General features: G+C 34.3%; 3 protein-coding genes and 2 pseudogenes across 5 annotated transcripts in view; 4 read left to right on the top strand and 1 right to left on the bottom strand.

The window, feature by feature from the left end:
- The first annotated feature begins 833 nt into the window (after positions 1 to 833).
- Positions 834 to 3970, top strand: LOC135133476 (medium-chain acyl-CoA ligase ACSF2, mitochondrial-like; annotated as a pseudogene).
- Positions 3971 to 4125: 155 nt separating this feature from the next.
- LOC135136727 (medium-chain acyl-CoA ligase ACSF2, mitochondrial-like) lies at positions 4126 to 6373 on the top strand (annotated as a pseudogene).
- A 2291-nt stretch (positions 6374 to 8664) lies between these two features.
- LOC135133470 (medium-chain acyl-CoA ligase ACSF2, mitochondrial-like) lies at positions 8665 to 11604 on the top strand. The gene is made up of 4 exons (XM_064061889.1): positions 8665 to 8989; positions 9083 to 9445; positions 9496 to 9570; positions 11440 to 11604. Exons 1-4 carry the CDS (start codon positions 8981 to 8983, stop codon positions 11602 to 11604), a joined length of 612 nt encoding a protein of 203 aa, XP_063917959.1. The 5' UTR covers positions 8665 to 8980.
- Positions 11605 to 11802: 198 nt separating this feature from the next.
- On the top strand, positions 11803 to 13369 carry LOC135133463 (medium-chain acyl-CoA ligase ACSF2, mitochondrial-like). The gene is made up of 5 exons (XM_064061876.1): positions 11803 to 11963; positions 12017 to 12134; positions 12186 to 12596; positions 12645 to 12892; positions 12943 to 13369. Exons 1-5 carry the CDS (start codon positions 11803 to 11805, stop codon positions 13298 to 13300), a joined length of 1296 nt encoding a protein of 431 aa, XP_063917946.1. The 3' UTR covers positions 13301 to 13369.
- The window catches only part of LOC135136640 (phosphopentomutase-like), a 64987-nt gene continuing 62410 nt past the window's right edge, over positions 13306 to 15882 (bottom strand). For 2 of the 3 annotated variants that reach the window (XM_064066035.1, XM_064066017.1), the window contains exons 2-8: positions 15195 to 15518; positions 14969 to 15137; positions 14570 to 14922; positions 14393 to 14524; positions 13831 to 14341; positions 13556 to 13782; positions 13306 to 13501 (exon numbers count right to left, since the gene is read on the bottom strand). In XM_064066035.1, the coding sequence (XP_063922105.1) occupies positions 13399 to 13501; positions 13556 to 13782; positions 13831 to 14341; positions 14393 to 14524; positions 14570 to 14922; positions 14969 to 15137; positions 15195 to 15514 (1815 nt within the window). In that variant the 5' untranslated portion in view covers positions 15515 to 15518 and the 3' untranslated portion in view covers positions 13306 to 13398. Of the gene's footprint in view, positions 13502 to 13555; positions 13783 to 13830; positions 14342 to 14392; positions 14525 to 14569; positions 14923 to 14968; positions 15138 to 15194; positions 15519 to 15759; positions 15856 to 15882 lie in introns of those variants that run through there. The other variant, XM_064066026.1, reaches the window with a different exon arrangement.

The raw sequence follows: 15882 nt of genomic DNA, 5'->3' as shown, positions 1-15882 counted from the left end.
AATAAAACGAAGCTGAAAATCAATTCTGGAGGCCAAATATACAAAATAATTTCTTTGGGTAATTTTAGATGGTCGTCAAAAAAAGTCCAAATTTTCATAAGAAAACATTGAAAAATTCAGTTTTTGAAAAAGTTGTCTAAAAATCCCCAAAAATTCTCAGACATAAGTAGATCTGGATGTACTGATTTGAAAAATGTAGTATGATTGTCGTCTTATTATAAGATTTGAAAAAAGATATTTTTTCAATTCTAAAAATAAGGCGATTATGGAAAAATGGGTTGGAAATTAATTTTTAGGGGTCGGAATCTACAAAAAAATATGTCTTTAGATAATTTTCGAAAATAGAAATTTTCATAATATCTATTGAGAAATTGAGCGTTTGGACAAATTATCTAAGAATCCACAAAAAAATTCGAAAAATATAACACATTTGTGGTCAAAAGCAAGATTTTAGAAAGTAATTTTTTTAATACTAAAAACCCCTAAATCTCATTATGCGATTCTGGAAAAATTGTAGGAGTTTTCGAAGAAATGAGTTCGAAAATAACTTTTAAGAAGTGAAAATGTACATTTTTAGGTCATTTTTAAAGGTGGCCGAAAAAAAAGGTCAAAATTTTCACGATATTGAAAACTTGAACTTTCGGAAAAGTTGCCTCAAAAAAAAAAAAAATCGGAAATATAGATCTCAACGAAATGATTCGAAAAATATAGCGTGTTAATGATTCCGAAGCAATTTTCGAAATAATCGGTTTTAAAATCAAATTTTTGAAAAATCATAAAAATTGCCACATTATATTGGCGATTCTGGAAAAATAGTACTTCTCGAGGAAAAAATGGGTCCGAAAATAACTTTCAGAGTCGAAATCTATAAAGAAATGACTTTCGGTAATTTTTGACGGTGGTCGAAAAAAGGTCGAAATGTTCACAAATTTGAAAAATTGGTCATATTTTATATTGGCGATTTTGGAAAAATTGTATTTTCGAAAAAAAATGTGTTCTAAAATAACTTCCAGAAATCGAAATCTGCAAAAAATGTTTCATAATATTGAAAAATTAAACTTACCGGAAAATTATCTAAAAAAAAAACACAAAAAAATTTGAAATTAGATCTCCACCAGCTGATTTGAAAAATATGGCGTGTTTATGATTCCCAAGCAAGATTTTCCAAATAATTGGTTTGAAAATAAAATTTTTGAGAAATCCTAAAAATTGCCATATTTCATTGCACGATTCTGGAAAAATGGTAGAAATTTAAAAAAAAATTAAACCAAAAGTCACTTCTAGGGGCGAAATCTACAAAATAATTTCTTTGGTTAATTTTAGAACGTCGTCAAAAAAAGTGTCAAAATTTTCATAAAAAAATAAGATTTGAAAAAAAATATATGTTTTCCGTGCTAAAACTTGTCATATTTTATTACGCGATTCTGGAAAAATGAGTGCGAAATTAACTTTTAAAGGTCGAAATCTACAAAAAAAATATGTCTACATCATTTTCAAATTTCGAAATTTTGATAATATCGAAAAATCGAGCATTCGGAAAAACTGTAAAAAATCCAAAAAAAAAAAAAATCAAAAAATATAACACGTTTGTGGTCAAGAGCATAGAAAGTAATTTTTTAATACCAAAAACCGCCATATTTCATTAACTGATTCTGGAAAAATTATAGAAATTTTCTAAGAAATGAAGGTGGTCTAAACAAGTTCAAATTTTTTTACGATATTGAAAATTCAACTTTAGCAAAAATTGTCTAAAAAAACAAAATATTGTGAAATATAGATCTCGTACTCATGATTCCTGAGCAAAATTTTCGAAATAATCGATTAAAAAATCAAATTTTTGGAAATTCCAAAAATTTCCGTGTTCTATATTGGCGATTCTGGAAAAATAGTGGTTTTCGAAGAAAAAATGAATTCAGAGGCCAAAATCTATAAAAAAAAGTCTTTCGGTAATTTTTGAAGATGGTCGAAAAAGAGTCAAAATTTTCACAATATTGAAAAATTGAACTTTCGTAAAAATTGTCCTAAAAACCAAAAAAACCTGGAATTACATCTCGGAGAGCCAATTCGAAAATTCTGCATGTTTATGATTCCGTAGCAAGATTCTCGAAATAATCGGTTTGCAAATTTTAAACGTGTTCTAAGTTTCTAAGAATAAAAAAAACATCACAATTGAGATGGGGTGGGTGGGCGGGGTTTATATTTTGCCATTTGTCCTTAATATACTAGTATTCTTTGAACAACACGATACTCAAAAAAATGTTTTTAATTTCTTGTAAAGAAACAAGTATTTTCCAATTAAGCTCCTTACAATTTTCACGAAATTTTGGATCTAGCTGGTGACACTGAAATCGCTGTAGTACAAAAACTGCAACACAGAATCAGTCCAGATGATGGATGCAGCCTTTATTTCACTTCAGTTAATTTATTTTTTATTTTACACTATAAATACTTATTGCACGATATTTCAGGGAAGTACAGGAGAACCGAAAGCGGCTTTAGCGACCCACTTCAAAATGGTCAATAATGCATTCTTGCTTGGAAAAAGAATAGAACTATCCGACAAGCATCACACAATTTGTGTGCAATTACCACCTTTTCATATTTATGGTACTCTCGCTGGAATCGTGGCGTCGTTACATCACGGTAGTACCATAGTTTTACCAACAGATGGGTACCAATCCGACAAAACTTTCGACGCAATCAAAAACGAGAAGTGCACGGTGATTATTGGAACTCCTACGATGTTTGTACATCTAATTCAAACTCGACAAAAACGGAAAGAATCTATATCTGCTGAGATAGCTGCCTTAGGTGGTGCTCCAAGCTCACCACATCTGTTACAACAGATTATAGATATCTTAAATATACCTAAAGTTCATGTAAGTGAATTGTTTGTTTTTCTATACACTAAGTTAGTGTTCCAGTCGGTCTATGGTCTAACAGAATGTGTTGGATCAGTGTTTCAATCAGTATCAACGAAATCTACAGAAAAGTGTCCAGTACTTGTCAACTATATACAAGAACATATGGAAAGTAAAGTAATTGATGAAAATGGTGTTGTGGTACCTTTTGGTACTCCTGGAGAACTATGCGTACGAAGTTATAGTAACATGTTGGGTTACTGGAATGACGAAAAAAAAAAACTAATGATATGTTAGGGCAAGACGGTTGGCTTAGAACTGGGTTTGTTTTGCATACATCTAATTTAATTCCAATTTAAATGTCTTTTAGAGACCTATTCACTCTTGAAGAAGACGGAAGTGGACAAGTGGTCGGACGACTAAAAGATCTGATTATACGAGGAGGAGAAAATGTGTTTCCAAAAAAAAATAGAAGCATTTCTGATCACACATCCAAACATTTTGGAAGTATATGTAAGTGTGGATATAAATATAATAACTAAATTAACAATTGTTCGTTTTAGGTGGTAGGCACACCCCATCAAAGACTAGGCGAAGAAGTGTGTGCCTGTGTGAGACTTAAACCACAATCAAATTTAACACTTGAAGACATCGTAACTTTCTGTAAAGGAAAGTTGACGTATTTCAAAATTCCCCCGAAGATAGAAATTTTCGATAGTTTTCCTCGAACACCTGCAGGAAAAATTCAAAAGCTTGAACTTGTAAGAATACTGTCTGAACGGTTTCTTTAAAGAGGAATGTATCCACAAAAACTTATTTTATGCTTCTATAACTTCATATTTTTTCCTTTCACGTTTTGTACTTTATTGTGCATGTAATTTAGTTCCAAATAAACTTATCAAATTCTTGTCTTCCCTATCAACTAAATTCCAAAAAACGAGTGATAAAACTTAATCAGAGTAAATGTTATGGCTATTATTATCATGTTAAAAACATTCTTCCAGTTTATCAAATCAATGAAAAATGTAGGTATGTTTCAGTTGTCCAAAGGTAGCTGATTAGTGGATTGAAAAACACATTGAAGGACACATTAGAATAGTTACTAATTGCAAATTTTTTGGAATTTTAATGTTGTTACACTTATCAACTTGCAACACTCATTGTCAATTTACGAACCAGACAAGTGCATCTTGCTTGACGACAAACTGAGTATCTACAAGTCATGTCCATTATTTGTGTCCACTTACGATATTGCAAGTAAAGAGAAAAGACCGAAACCTAATTAACAACAGCAAATCACTGAACATGTTTTCAAAAGACAGCATTTCGAAAAGTTTACAAACAACTAAGTAACAATTTGGAACTGAAATTCATATTTTTAACAGCCAAATACTTTCAGAAAGTCTATTAGAAAACCCAGTTATATACACCACATTGGTGACCAACCTTTACAATATATCACAATCGGACGACTTTTAGAAAACGCAGCCAGCAAGTTTGGCGACAGAAAAGCCATCATTTCAACACACCAAAACGAATCAGTGACGTTTTCTGAACTTTTACAGAAGGCGGATAAACTGGCCGCAAGTTTCAAATTATTACATTTAGAAAAAAGTGATCTCTAAGGAATATGGGTTCCGAATTTGATGGAGTGGTACCTCACCAAGATGGCATGCGCAAGAGCTGGTCTCATTTCGGTTAGAAAACAGCCATATTTATCACTTGAACCAATGTTTTGCTTCAGGTATGCGTAAATCCTGTTTTTGAACCATCGGAAATCGAATATTGTATCAACAAAACTGAAATGAAGGCTTTGGTGTGTGCTGATAAATTTAAGCACCATGATTACTACGAGACTTTGTTAACTGTAGCTCCAGAACTGGAAGAGTGCGACCCTGGCAAACTTCAAAGTAAAAAAGTGCCGTCTCTTAGACACTAAAAGGTACTAGCGAACGAGATTCTTTAAAGTTTTAACTAACAGTACTGTTGTTTCCAGAGGTACTTACAATTTTCACGAAATTTTGGATCAAGCTGGTGACACTGAAATCGCAGCAGTACAAAAACTGCAGCACAGTATCAGTCCAGATGATGGTTGCAGCCTTTATTTCACTTCAGTTAATTTATTTTTTATTTTGTACTATAAATACTTATTCCACGACGTTTCAGGGAAGTACAGGACAACCAAAAGCGGCTTTAACCACCCACTTCAAAATGGTCAATAATGGGTTCTTGTTGGGAAAAAAAATAGAACTATCCAACAAGCATCATAAAATTTGTGTGCAACTACCACCTTTTCATATTTATGGTACTCTCTCTGGAATCGTGGCATCGTTACATCACGGTAGTACCATAGTTTTACCTACGAACGGTTACCAACCCAGTAAAGCTTTGGACGTAATCAAAAACGAAAAGTATGTCACTACCATAAATCAAATATTTTTGTAATATTGAAAATTCAGGTGCACGGTACTTATTGGAACTCCTACGATGTATATAGATCTAATTGAAAGTCAAGAAAAACGCACAGAACCTATATCTGCAGAGATAGCTCTCATAGGTGCTTCTCCAGCCTCAGATCATCTGTTAGAACAGATTATAAAAACCTTGAATATACCTAAAATCCGTGTAAGTTAACTGTTTGCTTTTCTCCATACTCAGTTTCGTGTTTCAGTTGATCTATGGACTAACAGAATGTACTGGATCAGTGTTTCAATCAGTACTGACAGGAATTAAAGAAGAATCTCCAAAGTTTGTGAAGTACGTACAAGAACATATGGAGGTTAAAATAATAGATGAACATGACCAAATGGTACCTTTTGGTACTCCTGGAGAACTGTGCGTACGAGGTTATAGTATCATGTCAGGTTACTGGAAAGATGAAGAGAAAACGAATGATCTGATAGGACAAGACGGTTGGCTTAGAACAGGGTTTGTTTCGTTCTTATCTAATTTCATTGAAATGTAAATTTTCTATTAGAGACCAGTTCACTCTTGAAGAAAATGGAAGTGGACAAGTGGTCGGACGAATAAAAGATCTGATTATACGAGGAGGAGAAAATGTGTTTCCAAAAGAAATCGAACAATTTTTGATCACACATCCAGATATTTTGGAAGTGTATGTAAGTTATAATGTGTAAATATAATATAATAATAACTAAATTAACTATTATTCTTTTTAGGTGGTTGGTACACCACATAAAAGGCTAGGGGAAGAAGTTTGTGCGTGTGCGAGAATTAAACCACAATCAAATTTAACCCTTGAAGACATCGTAACTTTCTGTAAAGGAAAGTTGGCGTATTTCAAAATTCCCACGAGGATGGAAATTTTCGACAGTTTTCCTCGAACAGCTGGAGGGAAAATCCAGAAACTTAAGCTTCAAGAAATGCTGTTTGAAAGAAATGTTTAAAGAAAATTTGTAATGGTATTTTGTTATTAATATGAGTTGACAGGGAAAAAATTGGGCGAAGGTTATTTCAACAAATAAAAAAATAAATCCACTTTTTCGATTTTTTGCAATTTTTGTTTTCTGATAACCTCTATAAAGTAAAATCCAGTGGCGTAAATAACGGTCCCACAGCTTTTTTGACTTTAATTTTCCAGTTTTTCAATCTTTCATTTTTTGTGCATTTTTCAACTTTTGAATTTTTCAATTTATTGATTTTGCAATTTTTCGAATTGAGTTTCTCGAGTTCTCAATTTTTAATTTTTCCATTTGCAATTTTTCGATCTTTTGTTTTTCTTTTCTACAATTCTGCGATGTCTTCGAGTTTTTATTTTTAAATTTTCTAGTTTTCTGATTTTCCAACTTTCGGACGTTTCAATTTTTAGATTTTCAAGTTTTTCGATTTGAAATTTCAGACGAGTTTTGTACAGTACAATCCAAAATTATTTTTTTTATTATAATATCTCTTATTCTTTGTGCCAAAAAAATGTTGAAAGAAAACTACGTACATACAGAAAAAACAAAGATTAAGCCCCACCCGCCCACCCGGATCTCGATTGTGATGAGTTTTTCATTCCTAATCAGACCGAGGGGCGGAGTTTAATTGTAACATCAAAATTTCTCTACAATATTCTACCCTTTTACAAACATAATTTATATGGTTATTATAATTTGTCCGTTTTTTCTTAATATACGAAGTCCTTTTTCCCAACAAGAAACTGAAAACATATTAACTACTCGGTTAAAAAAAAACCCTATACTTATTTAAAAAAAAAAAAAAAGATTAAACCCCACCCACCCGCCCCGATCTCAATTGTGATAAGTTTTTCATTCCTAATCAGACCGACGGGAGGAGTTTAATTGTAACATCAAAATTTGTCTAGAAAATTCAACCCTTTTAAAAACATATTTCCTATGGTAATTTCTTGTAGAGAAAGGAGGATTTTGTAACTAAGCTCCACCCTTTAACGCACGTTGAATAAAAAATTCATCACATTTGAGAAAGGGTGGGTGGGCGGGTCTTATCTTTTGTCCATTTTTTTCTTAATATACAGTCTTTTTTCCCAACAAGAAACTGAACATATTAACCATCCTGTTGTTAAAAAAAACCTTTATATATAAAAAAACAAAAACATGATTTAATTGTGATGGGTTTTTCATTCCTAATCAGACCGAGGGGCGGAGTTTAATTGTAACATCAAAATTTCTCTAGAAAATTCTACCCTTTTAAAAACAAAATTCGTATGGTAATTTTTTGTAGTGAAATAAGAATTTTGTAATTATGCTCCACTTTTCAGCTCACGATGAATAAAAAATTCATCACAAATGAGAAAGGGTGGGTGGGCGGGGCATATATTTTGTCCATTTTTCCTGAATATACCAAGCCTTTTTTCCCAACAAGCAACCAAAAACATGTTAACTATCCTGTTGTTGAAAGAAAACTCTATATACTAAAAAAAAAGACGAAGATTAAACCCCACCCACCCGCCCCGGTCCCAATTGTGATGAAGTTTTCATTCGTTGTTAGAGCCGGTTAGGGGCGGAGTCTCATTGCAAAATACATATTTCTGTACAAAAATTTACCATTTTCAGGTGATTAAAAGTATAGTACAAACAGGCATTACAAATCGAATAACTACAAAGTCGAAAACGAAATATGGTAAATTCGAAATACTGGAAATAAAAAAATCGAAAAATCGGATAATTGAGAAATCCAAAATTTGCAAAATTGAAAAATTTTAAAATTGGAAAATCGAGGAACTGAATAATGAAAAATTTGAAGAATAAAATAAACAAACGAAAAATTGTAAAATCGGAAGAAACATTGAAAAAAAGGAAATGAATCGAAAAATTGTGAATAAAATTAAGAAAATTTAAAAATCCTAAAAATGGAAAATAAAAATAAAGAACCTGAAATTTGAGGAAACAAAATACTCAATTAAAATTAATCGCGATTAACTTTTAATTCGCTTTCCATAAACCGGACTAAGGTTGCAAAAACGAAAAATTATGAAACCGAAACGTCGAAAAATGGAAAAACTGAAAAATGAAAGAAGATGAAAAACATCTCAAAAATTGATTAAAGATAAATATAAACCAGGATTTTTCGAAAAATAAGATTTGATTTTGCGAATTTTATTACAACCATTATATTATATTATTTAAATCACATGACATTTTGGATAGGATTTATTCGGCAAAATTTTGAGATGACGTCATCAATTTTTTGGAAGGGGATAAACGACCAAATTTTGCTTAACGATATACCTACCATGATTACGATCACTTTAAAATATTTACAATATTTCAGGGTAATCGGTTTTGCAGTTTCACAGTTATATTGCAAAATATTGTTATTCAGTTTTGAATTTTTCCGAAAATTCTGGATGTCTAGGGTGAAAATTCGACACAGACAGAGACAGACAGAGAGACAGAAAGGCAGACGGACAGACACGGAAACGCTACGCTCAGAAAGAAAAAATAAATAATTATGTTGGAATAAAATGCGAGGAATTACTGAAATTCTTTCGCTATGAACTAATTTATTTCTAAAACGACTTCACGTTTAACAAGTCAAGGATAGGTACTTGACGACAGTAATTTGAAATTGTTATTTTGAACAGTCGCCTTATCAGTTTGCAACAATAATTCTCCATTTACGAATACTAAACCTATATGCATCAGGTAAGTTAAGTATTATTTATTTCCACTTACGACGTTACAAGTAATTATAAAAAATCAAAATCTACTAATAACGCATTTACGTGTTGTTTACAGAAAGCGATACTTTGGAAGATGTCGAAACTATTAACACAACATTGTCTTTCAGAAAATCCACATCCAATGTATTCTACTAAACCAAGTTACGTACACAAAGTTGGCGAACAGCCTTTAAAATATGTCACAATTGGACAACTTTTAGAGGAAGTGGCCAAAAATTTCGGCGACAGAAAAGCCATCATTTCAGTCCATCAGGACAAATTTCTGACATTCTCTGAACTGTTAGACAAAACTGACAAAGTGGCTGCAAGTTTCAAACTATTAAATTTGGAAAAAAATGACCGCTTGGGAATTTGGGCTCCAAATTTACTGGAATGGTATATAACGATGATGGCATGTGCGAGAGCTGGGTTAATTGCGGTTGGCAACAACACATTTTATTTAACAAATTTTGTTTTAATAATTTTTAGGTATGTTTAAACCAGTGGCGGCTCGTGGTGATTTTTGATGGGTGGGCAAAGCATTATAGGTATAGGTTACAACATGTATGAAAAAAAATATATACATATATATATATAATTAATCATTTTTGTGAGAACGTGTTTTTGTTTTGGTGCTGCATGTCAATCAATATAATATAACAAATATTTTATGTATATTACATATATATTATTTTATAAATGTTACTTACAATGTCGGTCAGCAAGAACCAACGAGAACGTCGAAGACTCTTGCTAGAAGAGGAAAGAGGAACAAAAAAAAAGGTTCAGCACATAAATAGATTTGTTAGGTGTTTATAGAACTATAAACTCAAATAATGATCCCAACATGAAAAGATTTTGAAATAACATGACGAGAAAACATTAGATTTTAAACCTTTGAGATAAGCTACACTTAGAAAAAGCAGCAATTTGGAAAATTATTGTAAAAGCAAAATTAAAAATGCCAAATGAAACAAAAAATAAATTCTCAAAATACTAACAAAGTTAATAATAACAAATAAAATAAAAATAATTCCAAAATAATCGTTCTGAAGACCACTAATTACCAAAGACTCCTCCAAAAAACTTTTTAAATTTATCATCGAATTTACTTTAAGAGAAATTTGCGATTCATCTTGTCCCCGAAATGTATGTTTTTGTGTAGCCAAGAAAATTATCATATCGAATAAACGCCGAATTTAAGAGAATTTTCTATAGTTTCACTTCGTTTTCCAAGTAATTTTCGTTTATTCAGATTGGTCATGTTCTTGTAAAGCAGTAGCAATATATATTATATCGCTCTTCTTGTGGAATTTTAAAGTGTTCGTAATTTAATTTTATGTTAAATAGCAGATAATTCCAACAGTTTTGTTTGTTGTTTCACTACCGATCAACCAATAGGTAGGTAATATTTATTGTCCGAATTTTGATTAAAGCCTTTATTACTGCCACGAGAGTTTGTGATGACCAATTGTTTCATTTCGGGACATGATCTTAATTTATAAACAAATAATTCATAAATATCAAGTTCCATACTACTGAATTTATTTATTAAAAACAAAAACTCAATATCTTTAATGCCTTCTTTACCACCTCTCTAATATTATTTGCGCAGCTTACAGTAGGATTTGCCATTAAAAAAAATTGCTAGAAAGTACCTACTTTGGTACCCGCCTAACTATTTGGTAATTTGAATAAGCTACATTTTATAATTAAATGCACTACCCACATTGCAGTTTCTGATCTGACTGAATTCAATTGAGTCGTGTCTCCGACGAGGACGAACCATGCCGAGTGCTTCCGATTTTCAGGGTGGATTTGCCCACCCATGCTAGAGCGAACGCGTAACAAACCTGTGCGGACAGTCTGAATTAAATAATAAATTAAGCGTATATTTAACTTTTGTTGACTTTGCTACAGTTATATTTATGAAACAAAAATGCATATGTAATAATAAAAAAATACACATGCCAGATACGTACTGCAATAATAAATGTATTACTTATTCTCATCATTGGTTATTCGGATTTTTAAATTTATAATTCATTATAAAGTTTACACGGTGTCATAATACAAGAATATGGTTATTACAAATTTTCATTTGATATGAAAAAGTATTTATTAATTATTATGGCGTTGCTCTTTTCTGTAACAATAGTATTCAAGAATTTTCGCATAACATTATTTTCCTTACTACCTTACCCATATTTCAATAGAGTAATAAAAATAATTACCTCTATACTTTTACAATACAGAAGAAGTAAAAAAATTGAAATTAATTTATTGAATCCTTGAATCGAATATCGAGAGATCCGATTCTGCAGCGTTTGAGATATACGTTGAGGCCAGGGTGTCCTGCCCCGCTTGAAGCAAGAAAACAGGGATATGCAAAGACGCGCGTTTCGAATTCTTTACTCTCAATTACGTACATAGAAAACCGAACGTATGTCGTTGCTTACAATCAAGAGGGTGGACCAGGGTGGACTAGCCCATCCTCACATGAACCGTATAACGCCGAGATCTGAGGCACTTTTTTACAACTGCAATTTCTCAGTTGCGGAAACTGCGGGATGTAATGAAGAAAATCCGTTGGCTTAAATGATGTTTACGACGATAATTATTTGTGTATGCATATAAAATATTTCAAAAAAGAAAAAAAAATCAATATTTTACTTCGTATCATAAACAATCAAATAGGGTGGGCATTACCCACCCTGCCCACCCCGAGGAGCCGCCACTGGTTTAAACCCAGTTTACGAAGCTCCGGAAATAGAGTACTGTATTAGCAAAACCCAAATGAAAGCGTTGGTGTGTGGTGATAAATTTAAACACCGCGATTATTACGAGACTCTGTTGAGTATAGCTCCAGAACTGCAAAAGTGCGACCCTGGGAAACTTCAAAGCAAAAAAGTACCATCGCTTAAAACCGTCATTCGTATCAGCGACGACTTTAAACGGTACTTAATAACGAAATAACTGAATTTTGCACTAATACTGTGGTTTTCTGTAGTGGTACTTACACTTTTGACCAAATTTTGGACATGGCGAGTAGTACCGAAATCGAAATTATACAACAATTGCAACTTACTATTAGTCCCGATGACGGCAGCAGCCTCCATTTCACTTCAGTGAGAATCGTTTTCATTTTAACCCATCAATACTTAGTCACGGTACTTCAGGGAACCACAGGAAAACCCAAAGCTGCTTTAGCCACCCATTTCAAAATGATCAATAACGGATTCTTGATTGGAAAAAGAATGGAATTGGCTGGTAAACATCACACAATTTGTGTACAAGTACCACTTTTTCATGTGTTTGGTACCGTCGGAATTATCATGGCAGCTTTAAATTTCGCCAGTACTATAGTTTTACCAACAGACGGTTACCAACCCGAGAAAAGTTTGGACGCAATCAAAAACCAGAAGTGCACTGTGATCACTGGAACGCCTACGATGTTTCTAGACTTGATAGAAACTCAAGAAAAACGGAAAGAATCTATATCTGTAGAAATGGCTCTCTTAGGTGGTACCCCAAGTGCACCACATTTATTAGAACAAATATTAAAAACCTTAAATATCTCCAAAATTAATGTAAATTAATTGTTTGTTTGTCTATATGGTTTAGATTTTGTGTTTCAGTCCGTCTATGGATTGACAGAATGTACAGCGTCAGTGTTCCAATCAGTACCAATTGAAAATTCTCCAATTCTTGTGTACTACGTACAAGAACATGTTGAGGTTAAAGTAATAAACGACAATGGTGAAATGGTACCTTTTGGTACCCCGGGTGAACTATGCATAAGAGGGTATTGTAACATGCTAGGTTACTGGGAAGACGACGAAAGAACTAACGAAATGTTAAGAAAGGACGGGTGGCTCAAAACTGGGTTAGTTCAGTACTTACCTATTTTACTATATTTTGAACCCATTTGACTAGGGATCAATTCATTCTTGAAGAAGATGGTAGTGGAAAAGCGGTCGGAAGACTAAAAGACATGATTTTACGAGGCGGAGAAAATATTTTTCCCAAAGAAATCGAAGAATTAGTGATTACCCATCCACTAGTTGTGGAAGTGCAGGTAATAGGTACCCCACACAAAAGACTGGGAGAAGAAGTGTGTGCCTGCGTGAGAATCAAACCCCAGTCACACTTAACACTAGAAGAACTCGCCACTTTCTGCAAAGGAAAGTTGGCCGATTTCAAAATTCCCACGAAAATGGCGATTTTCGAAAACTTTCCTCGAACCGCATCCGGGAAAATTCAGAAATTCAAGCTCCAAGAAATGCTTTTGTAGCTGTATTTTGTGATTAACACGAGGTGGTATTTTCTTTATTGTAACGAATCAACAAACAAGTAAAATGCGTCTAATACATTATCTAAAGTTGTACAAAATTAGTCATGCTTTGCTATCAACTCGTTTTTTTCTGGTTCTAAAAACTCTGCGATTATCCCATCAACCATTTCCGTTAACGTGTCTAAAATCGCCTCCTGATTCCTAAATATTAAATACATTAAAATTGGTTTATTTATCACTAAATAAATCACTTACGCATCTCCAGGAGTGGCACACATTTCGGTATAGTATTTAATTTTGGGCTCGGTACCACTCGTCCTCAGCGTACAAACTAACCCATTACTAAAATTAAAAGTAATCATTTGACTACTCCTGGATACCGGTAAAACGGCCTTCTCATCAGCTTGACTATTATCAAATCCCGTCGTCAAATCCCTAACGGTACTAATTTCGTACTTCTCGTCCAGAATTCCCGTAGGGTACTAAAAACCGACTTTAATTTTTTAAATCGCTACCGATGAAACTAATACCCCTTTCCTTCCTTGTTTATAGTTTCGCAACCTTTCAAAAATACTCCTAATCTTGTCGGCTTCATAGCAGATAAAGTACGAATTGCGAGACACATGATAACCGTATTCGTCATAAATCTCTCCTAGCTTATCCCCTAAAGTCTTTTTATCGTTGTACAAATATGACGTAAGAGTCGCTAGTTGAAACGCCGCCGACACGCCATCTTTATCCAAAACGGCAGTACCGCAACAAAAGCCGATCGCTTCTTCAAACGCGAAAATGACCTTCTTGCCCTCTTTCAACAAGTCGTAGGTTCGATTACCCATCCATTTGAAACCAGTGAGAGTATCGATGTAGTTGAACCCTTCTTTGTTCGACATGGAGCGGAGAATCATCGAACTTACGGTACTAGAGAGCATGTAGGTGTTTTCTAGGGGCTCGTAGGGGTACTTGAGTTTGAAACAGTACAAACACCACCAGCCTAACAAAGCGCCGAGTTCGTTACCCGTAAAAACCCTCCATTCGCCGCTTCTGTAACACAACAATTAGTTAAAGTCGTACTTTTACACAGCAGGTGAGTACTCTTCGTTTTTTTCGGCAACTCCCATTCGATCCGCGTCTGGATCATTAGCAATTATCACGCGACTTTCATTTGCGTTGGCGGTACTAAACGAAAGGTCTAAGCTGCTTTTGCCTTCTTCGGGATTGGGGAATCTGGAAGATCGCATTAGGTGGAGTTAGCAAATTGTGGGTTTATACTTGACGGTGGGGAAATCCGGGTGCGGGTCTTTTTGCTCCTCCACCGGTACCATTCGCACTTTAATTAAATCAAAAACTTTTGCGACGTAGCGGTACCCCACTCCGTGCATCGCGGTATAAGTGAAGAGTACTTGAGCCGTCGCATTAATTTCTTTGTGTTGTGGTAAAATTGTCTCTTCAATTGTGTGCAGGTAGTCGTGCAAAGTTTCGTCTAAAGGGTCACTTAAAAGTGGGCTGGTACTAAGTACCGACGTGTCCCATGACGTTTCTAAAGGTTCTAAATTTCTTAGAATATTTTTTTGGATTTCTTTATCTACGGGTGAGACGATTTGTGCGCCGTTTGACCCATACACCTGCAAGTGAAGTCAGTGGTGGTACCACACACTTAGTTATAGTTACTTTGTAACCGTTGTCTTCTTTGGGGTTATGGGACGCCGTTACCATAACACCTATGGCACATTCGTACTTGGCGACGGTAAATGGGACGAAGGGTGTTGGTACCACCGCACTAAACAGTCTAACGACGTAACCTCTGTGTATGAAAACACTAGCTGTGAGCTCGGCCCACCTAAAATATTGAAACTAAGTAATTTGTGTGTCTGACTATAACACTATAACACTATACCTTTTGCTGTTATGTCGCCCGTCGTACCCAATCACGATCCCATTTTCTATCAACAAATCCTCCTCACGTACCTCTAAATAGTTAAGTAACCCTTGCGCTGTTTGAATGATCACTAGATCGTTCATGGCGGCGTACCCTGCCCCCATTCTCCCCCGTAATCCCGCCGTCCCGAACGATAACCGATCAAGCAACAATTTCGACAGCTCATCGTATTTTTCTTCGTGGGCTAAGCGCTTGATGGTGAGTGCGGTTTTCTTGTCCCGGTCCCATTGCAGCCATTCCTCGACTTTGGCCTGGATTTCGGACAAACTCCCCGTCATTCCGCTGCAAAATGACGCGATTAAGTAACAAGTCAGAGGCTATCTCTGTACTGTGTAGTGATGTGGCTCACGCACTATTACGTCCACGATTTTTAAAAAATTATCGAATTTCGAAATATGGTAATTCTGATTGTTCCACGGAGTTATTTCTGTCGCAATTAGAAACCGGTGTAATTGGTGGTGTTAGCACGAATGTCGTAACTAACAGTGATTCACGCAAGAAATAAAATGAAAGGTAAAAGAACCTGGTGTAGATAAACGTGGTGATACACTAAAAATAAAAAACCATCTGCACTGAAGCGTCACTTGTAATACTATGTTCGGTTAGGAAGTGCTGAATCTTATCTCAGTCTGATAACTACAGGGGT

Source organism: Zophobas morio, unplaced genomic scaffold (genome assembly GCF_036711695.1).
Source record: "Zophobas morio isolate AGI-343-1 ecotype UQ-CSIRO unplaced genomic scaffold, CSIRO_AGI_Zmor_V1 ptg000004l, whole genome shotgun sequence".
In the NCBI taxonomy this organism is placed as follows: Eukaryota; Metazoa; Arthropoda; class Insecta; order Coleoptera; family Tenebrionidae; genus Zophobas; species Zophobas morio.
This window is presented reverse-complemented; position numbering and strand designations above follow the sequence as displayed.